Source organism: Aspergillus ruber, assembly GCF_000600275.1.
Source record: "Aspergillus ruber CBS 135680 unplaced genomic scaffold scaffold00012, whole genome shotgun sequence".
In the NCBI taxonomy this organism is placed as follows: Eukaryota; Fungi; Ascomycota; class Eurotiomycetes; order Eurotiales; family Aspergillaceae; genus Aspergillus; species Aspergillus ruber.
Genome location: NW_024467308.1, coordinates 306,868 through 321,291, shown reverse-complemented (window position 1 = coordinate 321,291; position 14,424 = coordinate 306,868). Strand labels below are relative to the sequence as shown.

Here is a 14,424-nt window from a genome sequence, read left to right as displayed (position 1 = left end):
GTTTTTTGTTTCGCGGTGGTGACTTCGATGATATTTTTTTTTTTTTTTTTTTTTTTTTTTTCTTCTTTTTCTTTTTCTTTTTATCGGGATGTAGGCGTACGAATTTGGAGGGAAAAGCGCGAAAAGTCTTTTAAGAGTCTGGGCCATGGGGATCTAGGAACCCTACACAAACCTTTTAAGACCATCACATGGGTCTGTCAATCGGAAAGAGAGGAAGGAGTACCAGCGGTACACTCAATAGACAAAGATAAAGAGAGAAGCTGTCAGTAAACAAAGACACTGAAGTTGGAGTTTGTCGTTGGAGACTCGTACTAAGCTGTACTATGATGGAGGCGGTCAGTGTGTTCTGTCATGGTACGTACTGGTACATCTAGTAATATACCATACTGTAACGCATGTTCTGTAACAGACAGTACCATACCTCATACCTCAGTACGCCCGTGTCGACTAGTGCACCGGGCGGTTCCTCGGTACGGAGGTGAGAAGCTTGGATGGTTTTAGGCATTTTGCATCATGATGAACATCACTCGGAGATCATTCTTGAGTAAAAGTACGGTGTAGATATGGCTATATGGAGTACAAAAAAGTGTCTGTATGGAGTAGTCGTGGAAAATGATCACGTGGAGCATGGCAAATTGGGCGGTCGCATCACCCGTTCAGGGGTTCTCCAGGTTGACAACGGCGGAGTCCCTGTAGCAAGACATCAAGTATGAGATGGTTGGAAATAGAAAGCATTTTGCATTTTATATAGCTTTAGTTGCTTGGAAAGGAATTGCAGGTAAATGGGATGAACAACGCAGTAACAGATTAATTAGAAACCTACTATTACCAGTTACTACCACTATGGGGTAGTCCAAGACAACCCAACGAGGCTAGCTGATATGACGATGATGGTGATGATGCTCTTCCGCTGTCTCTCTCCCCCACACCCACCAACCTCTCTTCTCGGTCCTCTTCTCTCTTTTCTTTCCTTCTGTTCTCATTATTGAAAAAGAAGGATTTCTCTTTCTTCTCCCTCTTTCCTTCGACTCCTCATCTCCCTCTTTTCTTGCCCCCCACCCCCCTTCTCTGTATCTCTCTTTCTTTTGAATACTTCCCCCGCTCCTTAGGTCAAACCCGTCCAGCGTCATTGACTCGTCGTGCACGGATTGGTTTCAACTGTCATTCTCTTTCTGTCTCCCAAAAGGAGCTGAAGAACGTCTAGTCTCGGGGGGAAACGAACTGTTCATCCTTTCGTCTTTTTCCACCCCGCCACTGTCCCAAAGAGGCCAGCTCATTAAGCATAGCCTTTTTTTGCCTCATCCCGTATACCGTGGGTCTATTACGATCTCTACTTATCGTCCGATCCTCACCCAACCCGTTATTCTCTCTTGAGGATCAACCTCTCCGGGAAACCGTTGAAGAGAAGAAAAAGAAGAAAAGAAAGACCCCATTCCTTTTTTTTTGAATTATAGTGTGGTCGCGATAGTGCTCTATTGCCGGTCATCCACTGTCTTTTCCCCTCCTCCACCGCCAAATAAAAGCCCCCTCTCCAATTATTGAACAGCTTCACGTCTGTTTCCCTCTCTCCTTCTCTCTTTTCTCTTTGCCCCAGAGGACTTTGAAAAGATACTTCCTCTGCCCGGCTGCTATTGCCAGCCCTCTTTTGCTGTTTTTCGTTTTCTGCGTTCGTTGATTTTGTACACTTTTTGTTATTTCCCTGCAAGTCGTTACCGCTTCCTGCATATAAAAAGAAAAAGACAAAAAAAAAAAAGGAAAAGGGGCAATCGTTACTTTAACCCCCGTTCTGTACAGCACAACCAAAAAGGATTCCTACCAAAAAAAAAAAAGCCTACAGCAAACACCAGTCTGTGTGTTATTTTCCGGTACGTTAGTCTATCGCTCTTTGCTCCTTCCTGCTTTCTGTACTTGTCCGCTCTGCGTGGGTGATGTCTTCCGCTCGGACACTCGCAGCTTCCTGGGTCTATCATCATCAATCTGCGATTTCCCCTCCTCGTGTCTTCTTCCCACTTTCTTTCTCCTTTTCCTTTCTTTCCCTCTCACTTTGATTTTCTCTTCATCCTCTCTCCCTCTCTCTCTCTCCCCCTCAATCCTCCCTTCTCTCTCTTCTTTTCTCTCCCATCAATTCCTTTGGCTAACATCGTTGATCAATACCTCCGTTTACTGATCTCTCGCTTCTCTTCAGTGTCCTACAACTCTCACCTTTTTGGAATCCCTCTCCCTGCAACATCATTCTCGGTCGGTCTGTGTGTTAGTCGACTTTGAAACGAGTCCGTCCCAACCACGCTTGACCATCGTTCGTCCTTCTGCACTCGCAGTGATTACCCGCTTTACAGTCATTTAGCCTACTCGTTCTTTCATCTGGGATCATGGATCAACAAGGCCAATCCGGGGTGCCCGGCCCCACTGGTCGCAAGCTCCATATTGCTCACCGGAGAAGTCCATCTGAGCTCACTCCCCTCATGAGTACGTTTTCCTGATGCACCCCTCATGCAGCGTTCCGGTCACCATGTGGTCAGTTCACAGGGCTAATGACGATATTTGGAAATCGCAGTGGAACAATTGGCAATTCAGCAACAGATCGAGCTACTCCAGCAGCAGCAGCAACAAATCGCTGCAACACACCAACAATATGTTAACATGGGCCTTCTACAACCCCAGCAGCTGAACCAGGTTGGCGGTTCCTTTCCTTCCATCCAAGGCAATGCTTCTGTCGGAGGCGTGTCCCCTCAGCTCAACGCTTTTCAATTCCCGCAATTGGCTCAGCAGCAACTGGGTGTGCCCGTGAACACACAATCCCCCCACCGCCGCAATCAGTCCGCACTCCCTGGTTTGGGCATGGGCCCGCCTCCAGCTCCGTCATCGGGTGCTTCTGGGTATTCGGACTTCAACCAACAGCAGCAGCAACAGCCGCAGCAGCCGCCGCCGCAGCAGCAGCAGCAGCCGCAGGGCAACCAGAGGAATGAGGGCGGAGGTCACGGCGGCCGTGGCCGGGGTCCCCCAGGTGGTGGCCACCAGCGTCGTCATTCTCTGGCACTGCCGGAGGCCAAGAAGGCTGCGGAACTTGCCCAGCAGAAGAGGACCGCCTCTGGCTTCCAGTTCCCCGGCCCAAGTGCTGGTGGTAATGACGAGAACACCCCTACCTCCGACGGCAAGTCGACACCGAGTGCTTCGCAAGCCCCTCAGGGTCTGGGACTTCAGCGCGCTGGAAACTTTCGTGCCGGTGGCCATGGCCGTAGTCAATCCATGGCAGTCGGCGGCAACCGCGGCTCTCTTTCCGGTCGTGGTGCCGGTGGATTCCAATTCCCTGACAGTGGTCTTGGTCCCTTGCCGGAGAACCAACGACGTGGCAGTGCCCAGGGCCACGCCCGCTCCTCGTCTCGCAACTTTGACAGCAACTGGCGTCAACCGCAGAACCAGAACCAGGATCAGCAGAGGACCGGATTTGGACAACAAGGTAATTCTTTCCAGCCTGGCCACCGTGCTCGCGCGTCCATGAACCAGTCCGTCGGCTCCATTGGCCAGTTCCAGTACCAGAGCCAGCCGCAGCTCCTTCAGCTTCCGCAGGGACAAGTGGTTATGGCACCACAGGTGTTTGGTGGTCAGCAGCTGAACCCTCTCCAGCTTGCCCAACTGCAAGCCCTGCAGCAGCAGAATGGGCAGTTGAATGGCCAGGGCTTGGGCCTCCAGGCCAGTCAGCATGCGCCCCAGCAGCAACTATCCGCTCAACAGCAGCAGCAGCAGCAGCAGCAGCGCAAAACGCTCTTCACTCCTTATCTTCCCCAGGCGAACCTGCCGGCGCTGTTGAGCAACGGTCAGCTGGTTGCGGGTACCCTCCGGGTCAACAAGAAGAACCGCTCCGACGCCTATGTCACCACCACCGACTTGGATGCCGATATCTTCATCTGTGGAAGCAAAGACCGCAACCGTGCACTTGAGGGTGACTTTGTTGCTGTCGAACTCTTGGATGTTGACGAAGTGTGGGGCCAGAAGAAGGAAAAGGAAGAGAAAAAGAAGCGCAAGGACATCACGGATGCCCGCTCTGGTGGCAATGGCGGTGACAAGTTGTCTCGCTCGGACTCTGGCGCCAATGGAGAGCGACAGGAGGTCGGGCCTGACGGCAGCATCCGTCGCCGTGGCAGTCTCCGCCAGCGACCCACTCAAAAGAAAAACGACGATGTCGAAGTGGAAGGCCAGAGCCTTCTGCTGGTCGAGGAAGACGAGATCAGCGATGAGCAGAAGCCGTTGTATGCTGGTCATATCGTGGCTGTGATCGAACGCGTCGCAGGACAGATGTTCTCGGGAACTCTGGGTCTCCTCCGTCCCAGTAGCCAGGCGACGAAGGAGAAGCAAGAGGCCGAACGGCAGGCCAGAGATGGTCATCACGGCCGCCATAATGACCGCCACCAAGAGAAACCCAAGATTGTTTGGTTCAAGCCTACAGACAAGCGTGTTCCGCTCATTGCGATCCCCACCGAGCAGGCCCCTCGAGACTTTGTCGAAAAGCACCAGGAGTACGCCAACCGCATCTTCGTCGCTTGCATCAAGCGATGGCCGATCACCTCTCTGCACCCCTTTGGTACTTTGGTTGAGCAACTCGGCGAGATGGGTGATCTGAGGGTGGAGACTGATGCCCTTCTCCGGGACAACAACTTTGGCTCTGACGAGTTCTCCGACGCGGTCCTCAAGAGTATTGGCTGGGACGACTGGTCAGTTGCCAATGAGGGCGAAGCACTTTTGGCCTCGCGTCGAGACTTCCGTGACGAAGTCACATTCACCATTGACCCTAACGGCACCCCGGAGCTGGACGATGCTGTCCACGCCAAGAAGCTCCCCGATGGACAGGTTGAGATCGGTATTCACGTCGCGGATATTGCCCACTTCGTCAAGGCCAACTCCCTGGTGGACCGGGAGGCTAAGAAGCGGGGAACCGCCGTCTATCTGATGGACCGCCTAGTGAACATGCTACCAAAGCGCATATCTACGGAGCTCTGCTCGCTGCTTCCTGGTCAGGAACGCCTGACGGTCAGTGTGGTGTTCAGAGCCAACCCTGACACCGGTATCGTCGATGACGACGTGTGGATCGGCAAGGGTGTGATCAAGAGCTCTGGTAGACTGGGCTACGACGAGGTCAATGCAATCATCGGTGGTCAGAATGACGTTTCAGTGCCTGGGACTACTGCTGACGACATTCGGGCCTTGAACGTAAGTGATTTTCTTTTACTGGTGACCCAATCTTCCCTATTGCTCGTGCTAACTTTGTTTTTCCGAATATATAGGGCCTTGCCGCGAAATTCCGCGAAGCAAGATTTGGCCACCGTGCTTCAAACTTGCCACCTTTGCGTTTGCTGTCTCAGTTGGATGACGAGAACGTGCCTGTCGAAGACAACATCTTTGACGCCTCTGCGGCCCATGAGCTGGTCGAAGAGTTGAGTCACAAGGCCAACTTCTTTGTTGCTCGCAAATTGGTGACGGCCATGCCTGAAAAGGCCTTCCTTCGCCGCCAGACCCCGCCTAATGCTCGTCGGCTCCAGGCCTTCGTCGACCGGATGAACCCACTCGGATATGAAATGGACGCTACTAGCAGTGGCAGTTTGCAGAGCAGTGTCTGCAAGGTGTCGGATGTTGAAGTGCGCAAGGTCAGTCAACTCTGTTCCCTTTCTGAATCCCAGGGCTCTAACGGATTCTTTTTATATAGGGCATGGAAGTACTTCTCGTCAAGGCCATGCAACGCGCGAAATACTACGTTGGAGGCACTGTGCAGGGTGAGCAGCGCCAGCACTACACTCTTAACCTTCCTTACTTCACCCATTTCACCAACCCATCGCGTCGCTATTCCGACATCGTTGTGCACCGTCAGCTGGAGGCTATTCTCTCTGATGGTGCCATCGAATTCACGGACGATTTGGAATCCCTTAACAAGACAGCGGAGCTTTGCAACAACAAGAAGGACTCGGCACACAACGCTCAGGAGCAAAGCGTCCACATTGAGGCCTGCCGTAACATGGATAAGGAACGACAGGCAATTGGTGGCGACCTGATTAGTGAAGGTATTGTCATCTGCGTCTACGAGTCCGCGTTTGATGTCCTCATTCCGGAGTACGGTTTCGAGAAGCGTGTTCACTGTGATCAGCTGCCATTGAAGAAGGCAGAGTTCCGCAAGGACTCCCGTGTTCTCGAGCTTTACTGGGAGAAGGGTGTTCCGTCTTCCGCGTACGTTCCCGAGGATGAACGTCCTAAGCCCGCGAACGCCCGTGCTGCCCAGGCTGCCGCAGCGGCTCGTGAAGCCGAAGCTGCCAGGGAGCGTGCTCGCGAAAGGGACGAGGCCATGCGCAAGCAAACTGAGACCGGGACGATGTCCGCAGATGATGTTGATGCCCTCTTTGATGATGATGATGATATGTCCGAGGTCACTGAGATGGCCGCTGGTGTGTCGTTGAACAACAGCTCTGCGGACCGCCCGACTCAGAGCATGCCCCCTTCGCCAACCCACAACGGCAATGGCCAACAGGGTCCTCACCGCACTCGCTCGGACCCGAAGATGGCGACCAATGCCGGTGACGCTCCGGAAGCCAAGTTGACGAACAAGGAGAAGTACCTGAACTTGTTCAAGCTCAGAGAAGAAAACGGAGACTACATCCAAGATGTCACGGAGATGAGCCGCGTTCCAATTATTCTCAAGACCGATCTGTCCAAGAGTCCTCCGTAAGTATCATCCATGGTGATCTTTATTTTACTGTTCTTGTGGCTAACGCATTCGCATCTACAGTTGCCTCACTATTCGCTCTGTGAACCCTTACGCTCTGTAAAGGGGTTTGACAACGGTATACTTTACCTCTTCGAGTGTATGTTTGCTTGATTCATAGTACAAAATTTTTCTTTTCCCTTCGTGTCTCGCAAGGTGGAGTCGTCTACGGATACGAACAGACCTTGCCTTGCGAAGCGAACATATTCCTATCAAAGCGTTTGTCGTCCCTTTTCTCCAGGCAGTATCATTTTAATCAGCCCAGCGTTCTTATTCCCTTTTGCTTGAACCATTATGGATTTCTGTGGTTTTGATATTGGGTCATGTTGTCTGTATCACGTTGGTGGACTGGGTTCCTATTTTTCCTTGCATGATTTTATGCAGAAAAAGTCCTTGGGTGAAGCGTTTGGAATCACTGGTTTTCCACATGAGGTACCATGTTTTAAATTGAATGTTTTTGTTGATTACGGGCAATGTCGCAGATGGCTTTGGTTGAAGGCTGGTCACGAAGGGACTTGGATCGAAGATATGTTTATTATAATCTTAGATATTTGCATAGCTTATTTAAAGGCGCATCCTGATGGTTATGCTTGTCTTGCTACATAATACAAATCATCGGGCAATTTTGGTAGATTTTGAATTCCCATGGTATCATTCATGGTCCCTTGGGACGTACAACGAATCGAACCCCAAACACCAACCGCAATGCAAGCACCCTCAAAAGATAATACTAATAAAAAAAACAGCAAGAAGACTAATAATGATCATCACAAAAAGGAATAATATAAACCCAGAAACCCTTGAATAACTTATAACCTCCTAAGTCCAATCCGCGGCTTAGACACCTTTCTAGTTCCAGGGACGGACCTCGTAGCACCTTTGGCCTTGGCACCCTTCAAACTGGTTGGAGCGGTAGCGGGGGCTGCAGAAAGAGAAGCGGATGCAGACGAAGAGGCGGATGATAATGTAGGAATGAGATGAGTATTAAGATTAGGGTTCGTAGTCGCGTTAGCGCTGTAGTAATTCCTCCGCGCCGCTTTACCGGGTTCCTTGTTCGCATCGGCAAGGGTATCATAATCGTGATTCTCTTTCCCGGTTATTTTGGTACAACAGTGGTGTGTTGAAGGTGTAGAGGGTGTATCTTCGAAAATTTCGTCACGGATCCGGCCCGATGCATTGACGCCTTTGTTCAGGGTAGAGAGTTTTGGTGATTTGCGTCGCGGTGAAGCATCTCCCCGGTCTTCGTCTTCTTCTGGTATTGACTCTTGGTAGTTGGCATTAGCTGCGATGTTCTTCTCCGAAGCGGTCATCATTATTCCGTCTTCGTCCGTGTCCATCATTGTTGGCGGGGGTGAAGTTTGGTCGTGGAGGTGGGAGTAAAAGTGGGCGTGGTCTAGGGGCATTGTGAGAACGGAGAGGGGGCGTTTGCCGTGGGCGTTTTTGCGGGGGCTTGGGGGAGCGAATTTGACGGGGGAAGGGGAGAGGGAGGGGTCGTTTTCTTTGCTTTCGATGGTACTGTTTTCGTCATTTTCATTCTCGGCGTCGGAGGATGTCATGATTTCGTCTTGGTCGGTGGTCGATGGTGGTAAGGGTGAGAGTGATGATTGCTGTGCTGATTGTGTTTGTGCAGTGTTGCCCTTCTTCTTCATCGTCACCGATTGCACCTTTTTCCCTTTCCGTGTTTGCAGTGTGCGCGAATCCTCTTGTTGTTCTTGGATGATTGCTCCAGCCTCTTCGCCTCTTAACTTCGCCTCCATCACTGCATTTTTCATATCCGCGGGAACCGACGCATGGATTGACGTCATGACCTTAGCCTGGCGCGCAAAAGCTTCATAATCCTCCTGTTGCAGCGCACCAGCCGCTGAATTCAATGCAGAGTCCGGATTGGGATAAATCAACAAACACGATATCGTCTGCGCAAGTCAGTCTAGCACCCCAAATCCACACCAAGGGTAAAGCCTACAATCAGAACATCTCTCAACGTCAACTCCGGCTTCCAATCCCTCTTCAACGTATCCACGCAAACTGCTCCGGTCGTCTCCTCCACATTCGGATGCCAGATCCTCGTCCGGAACGTCGCCTTCGGCGGACTTTTAGGATAATCCTCTGGAATCTTCAGATGTAACCGCCATAATCCTTGCGTGTATGGTGTGCCCTGCGGACCGGCGAGGAGAATGTAGAGTTGGGTGAGGTCGTCGGAGGAGTCATCGGGTGGGAAGAGGTAGTTTGGGGGGAGGTCGTCGTGGAGGACGGCGTGGTCTGCTGCGAGACGGCGGAAGGCTGAGGGCTGTATATTGTATAACATAATTGTTAGCGTTGGTTGGGTATGATCCGCCGCCAATATGGAGTAGGGAAAGCTTAACTCACCATGATGTAGGTATGTTGCAACGTAGATGGATCTCGTCGGATTGTAAAATGCGCTTTTGCTAATATGCGACAGGAAACTCCGCAGCTCGCTCAGGATGGGTATAATATAGGAACCAGGTGCACTTCTGTACAAAGTACTCCAGACGTAGCGTTACGTTGCGTTACAATCACCAATCAATCACAACACCCAATGCCAATTCCATAAATAATCCCAAAACCCCAAAACAAAAGACAAAACAAAGAAGTCCAGCTCTAATCCTCAAACGATAGGAACGTCGCAAACTGGCAGGGGGTATGGAGTAAAGCTCACTTGTTGAGCGGTGCGTTGTTGTTCTTTGTTTTCTTCTGGTTGCGGTGACGATTTCTGCCGCTAGGCCCGAAAAGGGATGACCACCGCGCGACGCGGTATTAGTCATGTGATTCGGAGACGCGTTGACGCGTTTTGGGAAGTGTTATTGATTTCCTTATCGAGGATATCTTGTTGAGATTGTGTTGGTTTTGCTGTAGGGCTGAGAAATTCGACATTCTGATGTTCTCTGATTACAAATTTGTGACACTTACGGGGAGAGTTCGATTGCGATACTTTAATCAAACATATTCAACAGCGCCTATGTGCGACTGTTTCACAATCACAATGCAATGCTAATTACAGATTCCTGTTCGCTGGTCTAATTGCCATCTCTATATGATTATAAAAAACTGAACGAAGCACGTAGGTAATTCAGTCCAAACTTCTATTTACCAGACATTAGATATTGCTAAGGTAATAACTATTTACGTTGCAGGTCTTGTGGAAAGCAAGAAGACAAGAGGGAGAGCGTAAAAAAAAAAAAAAAGCCCTTCCCAACACATATCCAACAAAGAGAACAAGCTGCATGTCTCATCCTAAATCCATTACTGTATGACCAGCTTCCCGTTGGCTATGGTTCATTGTTCTCCATCAAGGCAGGCAATCGAAGGGTATACGGTGTGAGCAGGAGAACAGGGCCATCCAGCTCAACTCATGCTTACAGCAAAGCAGCCAAAGCAGCACCAGCCAGACCGATAGTCAACCCGACAGAGCCTGCAGTAGGAACGGCAGCAGCACCATCGGCGGTGGACGAGCTAGCCGAGCCGGAGCTAGACGAAGACGAAGACGAAGAGTCATCGTCGTCATCGTCAGAAGAGGAAGAGGAAGAGGTAGACTTGGCTGCGGTAGAGGTCAAGGTAGCAGTCGAGGAAGCACCAGCGGAGGACGAGTCGGCAGAGGTGACCAGGGTCGACTGCGCGGAGGTTTGGGAGGGGATGAGGCTTGACGAGACACCGGCTGGGAGATCTTGGGAAGTCACGACAGAGGGTTGCGAGGTGGCAGCGGCTTGTTGCGAGGTAGCCGCGGCTTGCTGCGAGGTTACGGCTTCAGGCTGGCCGGTGACGGCGCCGGCGGAGTTAGTCTGGTCGAGGTAGCCGGTAGCGGGGTTTTCCTGGATAGTTTAGCATGTGCTTCGTTTACTCCATGGGAATAGACATGTAGATCGGAGGGAAGGACTTACCACTGCCTGGGAAGACTGCTGAGCAGCAGCGAGGGCCGAGAGGGCAACAAGGAGGGTCGTCTTGAAGTGCATTGTGAATGGAGCGTAGGGCTGTATTAGGAGGATTATTATGGACTGGTACGGGTAAGAATATTGGGTGTTAAGTAGAATAACAGACTAATGGGTGAGAGAGAGGAAAAGAGAGCAGATGCAGTTGGGTGAAAGGGGAGTTTAAATAGCCTCAGCTTCGCGAGTGGAGGACAGTGAATGGACGTATCCATCCAAAACGAAGGGCTGTCTATCCCGCGTTTCCCTTCTGGGGATATGCTCAGTTTGTACGAGGATAGCTACGAATCCTTCTTCAAACCCCGACTAGTCAGTCCATGTTTGGGTTGCGTTGCGTCAGCCTTTTTTTTTTTTGTCTTTCTTTCTTTCTTTCTTTTTCTTTTTCTTTTTTTTTTTTCCTTGTGTTACGACGTATACAATTAGATTGCTTCTGAACAGGTACATTCTTGACTTAATCCCTTGGTCCGGTCTGTTTCTGAAAATATGGGGAAGTGTGAGGAGAAGATGAGCAGAGTACTATGATTCGCCCTGGCAACCATGATTGACTTAACAGATAGCCACATTTAAATTGCTGAAAACTATGGCCTCATAGACACTAAATGTGATAGAACTCTTGCAGTACTTGTAGCAGTAGCAATGCATATTAAGTGCGCTATCGCCTGCGTAGACAGCCTACGTATCCCTCTCCACCAAGGCTTGCAGAAGTACGACGAACGACCTGAAAGAAGAGCAAAATGTAAGGAGCAGTAATAATTGGCCGTTAATAGAACTTTTTTTCCTCGTTGAGCCCCTGCCACATATCAATTATCAGCTGCGGATTTGACACGGGTTCTTTATAAATAGACTGAGACAGTTTCCCTTGGTTCTATACAATCGCGAGTCAGTTGAACTGGGGTTGTCGCAATGCTCAAGTCGGATCCCGCCGAATTCTGGGCCGTGGGTTGTTATATTTAGCCATTGCCATCATGTGATCTGCGGTTTGTCTCACACACATTGGCAGTAAACTTACTTGGACAGTATTGCGATGCTGTTGTGATTCGACCGTAATTGACGTTATTCTGGGTGTGGATTCGTTGCAGTGGACAATCAGATAAGACAGTCATGCTGATCAACAGTCTGCGGTTCACACGGTGGCATGGTTGATCAGCTCAACAGTCAGCTTTTCTCCGATGGACAATTTGCGGTCAGGCGATCATGCTCGTTGGATCAAAAAAATATGCGTCGGGTGTCACTTCCTATGAGCAGAGCTGTACTAAACAGATAGATTGCCATTATGCATCTTGACAAATATATTTCTGATGGTGCCTCCAACCGTTCAGCCATGTCGAATGTAGTGCAGCGACCTACTCGTGCAACACGTCTAGCTGTCAGAAACGCTCCTCCGTGCTCCTCGTCGACAACCCAGCACCCAATACTCCATGTCACCGCATCTGCCAGGTACAACTGGATAAACACACTCATTCCCAATTGAGAACTCAAGACGCATATGCATGGTAGCCCATGGTACCATGCAGAACCTTCACCGTCTGTCTTATCGCTCCTTCAGACTAGATTCTTGACTAGTTTGTTGACAGTGTATCCTGTACCGACGGGGGAGCACAGCTCTGTGTAAAGCCTAGGTCATGATTGACCCTGCAGGAAGATATCAGGCATAGCAGAAAATACCATTAGCCGGTCATTGGTAGCTCGACATATAATACACATGAAATAGAGCATAATATCCGTCCATTAAAATCCCAACCCAACCCCATCCAATCATCTCAATCACTGCGCAGCCATCGCATCCTGACCCCGAATCCACTCACTAAATTCCTTTCTCTTCGCCTATCCAGACCATCAAATCAGTAATCATTATCCCCTCAAACGACCAACCCAAATCACCAGGGACGAGACTCACCCTAACATCCCAAAAGCTATACCTCTCCTCCAACCTCGAATATGGATTCCTCCCACCGCCCTCCTTCTCAATCTCCCCCGCCCACTGACTCCAGCTAATAGGCTTCAATTTCTCTGCGCCAAGGACGAGGCCGAGAGAGACGACCACGAGCGACACGAGGGTTTCGACTATAATGTCTTGCGGGAGGGCGGTTGAGGAGGTCGAGAGGCGGGTGTTGCTGGATAGGACAGTGTGTTCATGGGCTGAGTAACCTCTGTTTTGTGAAATTTGGTTAGTGGTGGCCTTTCTGGGGTGTTTTGGTAGAGAAGAGACGTACGCATGGGCGAGCAAGATTAGCCCGAAGAAGGTGATGAGACGGGATAGGAACGCCATGGTGCTTAATTGTTAATCAAAGAATAAGTGTTTTTATTTTTAATTTTTTTTTTTCGAGAAATCATTCAGTAGTGCAGTAGAAAGAAAATGAGAAATGCGCGCATCGAATATGTCGGAGTCCGCTATCTTCCACCAACTAGCAGTTCCTACGGATGACTGCGCCGCCCCAATGTGCACACTCCACATATCGGCATCAGGTTTTTTAATTCGAGAAATGTCCTACTGAGTATGATACTTTTTTAAGATGTTCTTGATTGTCGTTCATTTTCATCACGACCAGTAAGGTCGGTTTCTAATAATTTTAAGAGTCCGTAACACTTATAAAAAAAAAAATCCGTTTCATAAACATGAAAATTATCCATCATCATCCATTCTTCATAAGAGGCATTTCAATTACAGCTTCTGCATAGCAACAACGTCGGTGGACTGGACGTGGTCCTCGTCCTCCTCGATCTCCTGCTGGAGTTCGTCGGTGGAGACCTTCTCGTCCTCGACGACAAGGTTGATCTGGAGCTTCTTAATGGCGTAGGCCAAGGGGACCAACTTGGAGGCACCCCAGACAAGACCGTCCTTCTCGATGGCGCGGACGTTGGCCTCGAGCTCCTCAATGTTGGTCTCATCATCTGAAACGACGAATTAGCATGCTAGGGTTCAAAGGTAACCATCGTAATCAATCACTTACCCCAAGGCTTAACCTCAAGAGTCACAAGGGACTTGGCAATGGCCTTAGGCTTGGACTCCTTCTTCTTCTTGTACTCTGCGAGGCGAGCCTCACGCTCCTTAACGACCTCAGGGTCCTCCTCTTCCTCGTCGCTACCGAAGAGGGACACATCGTCGTCATCTTCAGGCTTGCCCTGGGGGCTGGTCTCCGAAGCCTCGGGACCGTAGGCAGTGTAGGCCTTGGAGGCGTCACCGGGGAGGGTAGAGAACTCAGACTCGTAAGAGGCGATATGCTTGTACCAGCGGGCAACGTTAGGGTACTTCTCAGCGTCAGGAGCGCCGGAGAAGGCCTTAAAGGTCACGACATCGGCCTGAGAGGGAGCAGTGCTAAATACTGGTCAGTACGAATCTTGCGAAGATTGTCAAGCGACTGGACACAGAAAAGCAAATATTAAACAAGATTATATCTTGAAGATCAGAAACGCGATTGCTCGCAAAGGTTTGTAGTCTTGCAGCGGGGTCTTAAGCCGCCTCTTAAACACGGACCAATTTGTTTTCATCATAACAAGGAAACAACCAAACTCAAAATAAAGACGAGAACATTCAATGGCAATGAACGAAGGAAGGGTTCTCTCTTACCCAACGACGTAGCTCCGGTTGTTGAAGAAGGTGTTGGCCACTGAGGGGCACACCGGGTTAGCGATGCGGACGAAAAGGGAAAACCACACCAGCAAAGAACTCACAGGAAAGGCCAGTCTCAGAAACGAAGTCAGTGAAACCCATTGTAAAAGATTATTATTTTAAAAAAA

The 14,424-nt window shown here is 50.1% G+C and overlaps 5 protein-coding genes across 5 annotated transcripts; 1 reads left to right on the top strand and 4 right to left on the bottom strand.

The window, feature by feature from the left end:
* Positions 1 to 2,369: 2,369 nt before the first annotated feature.
* On the top strand, positions 2,370 to 6,809 carry ssdA (mRNA-binding translational repressor SSD1; the record flags this gene model as incomplete). The annotated part of the gene is made up of 5 exons (XM_040778969.1): positions 2,370 to 2,466; positions 2,555 to 5,205; positions 5,280 to 5,639; positions 5,699 to 6,705; positions 6,770 to 6,809. 5 exons carry the CDS (start codon positions 2,370 to 2,372, stop codon positions 6,807 to 6,809), a joined length of 4,155 nt encoding a protein of 1,384 aa, XP_040639060.1.
* Positions 6,810 to 7,554: 745 nt separating this feature from the next.
* EURHEDRAFT_386255 (putative ubiquitin conjugating enzyme E2) lies at positions 7,555 to 9,050 on the bottom strand (the record flags this gene model as incomplete). The annotated part of the gene is made up of 2 exons (XM_040779675.1): positions 7,555 to 8,658; positions 8,709 to 9,050. The coding sequence occupies 2 exons, from the start codon at positions 9,048 to 9,050 to the stop codon at positions 7,555 to 7,557; spliced, it is 1,446 nt and encodes a 481-aa protein (XP_040639059.1).
* An 883-nt stretch (positions 9,051 to 9,933) lies between these two features.
* On the bottom strand, positions 9,934 to 10,951 carry EURHEDRAFT_412185 (putative GPI anchored protein). The gene is made up of 2 exons (XM_040781837.1): positions 10,642 to 10,951; positions 9,934 to 10,572 (listed from the first exon to the last, which is right to left on the bottom strand). Exons 1-2 carry the CDS (start codon positions 10,711 to 10,713, stop codon positions 10,120 to 10,122), a joined length of 525 nt encoding a protein of 174 aa, XP_040639058.1. The 5' UTR covers positions 10,714 to 10,951; the 3' UTR covers positions 9,934 to 10,119.
* A 1,499-nt stretch (positions 10,952 to 12,450) lies between these two features.
* On the bottom strand, positions 12,451 to 12,955 carry EURHEDRAFT_455608 (membrane magnesium transporter family protein; the record flags this gene model as incomplete). Its single annotated transcript, XM_040784286.1, has 3 exons — positions 12,451 to 12,510; positions 12,584 to 12,836; positions 12,900 to 12,955. The coding sequence occupies 3 exons, from the start codon at positions 12,953 to 12,955 to the stop codon at positions 12,451 to 12,453; spliced, it is 369 nt and encodes a 122-aa protein (XP_040639057.1).
* Positions 12,956 to 13,196: 241 nt separating this feature from the next.
* EURHEDRAFT_478381 (translation elongation factor 1 subunit beta) lies at positions 13,197 to 14,421 on the bottom strand. Its single transcript, XM_040785450.1, has 4 exons — positions 14,359 to 14,421; positions 14,255 to 14,294; positions 13,638 to 14,002; positions 13,197 to 13,578 (listed from the first exon to the last, which is right to left on the bottom strand). Exons 1-4 carry the CDS (start codon positions 14,396 to 14,398, stop codon positions 13,349 to 13,351), a joined length of 675 nt encoding a protein of 224 aa, XP_040639056.1. The 5' UTR covers positions 14,399 to 14,421; the 3' UTR covers positions 13,197 to 13,348.
* Positions 14,422 to 14,424: the final 3 nt, after the last annotated feature.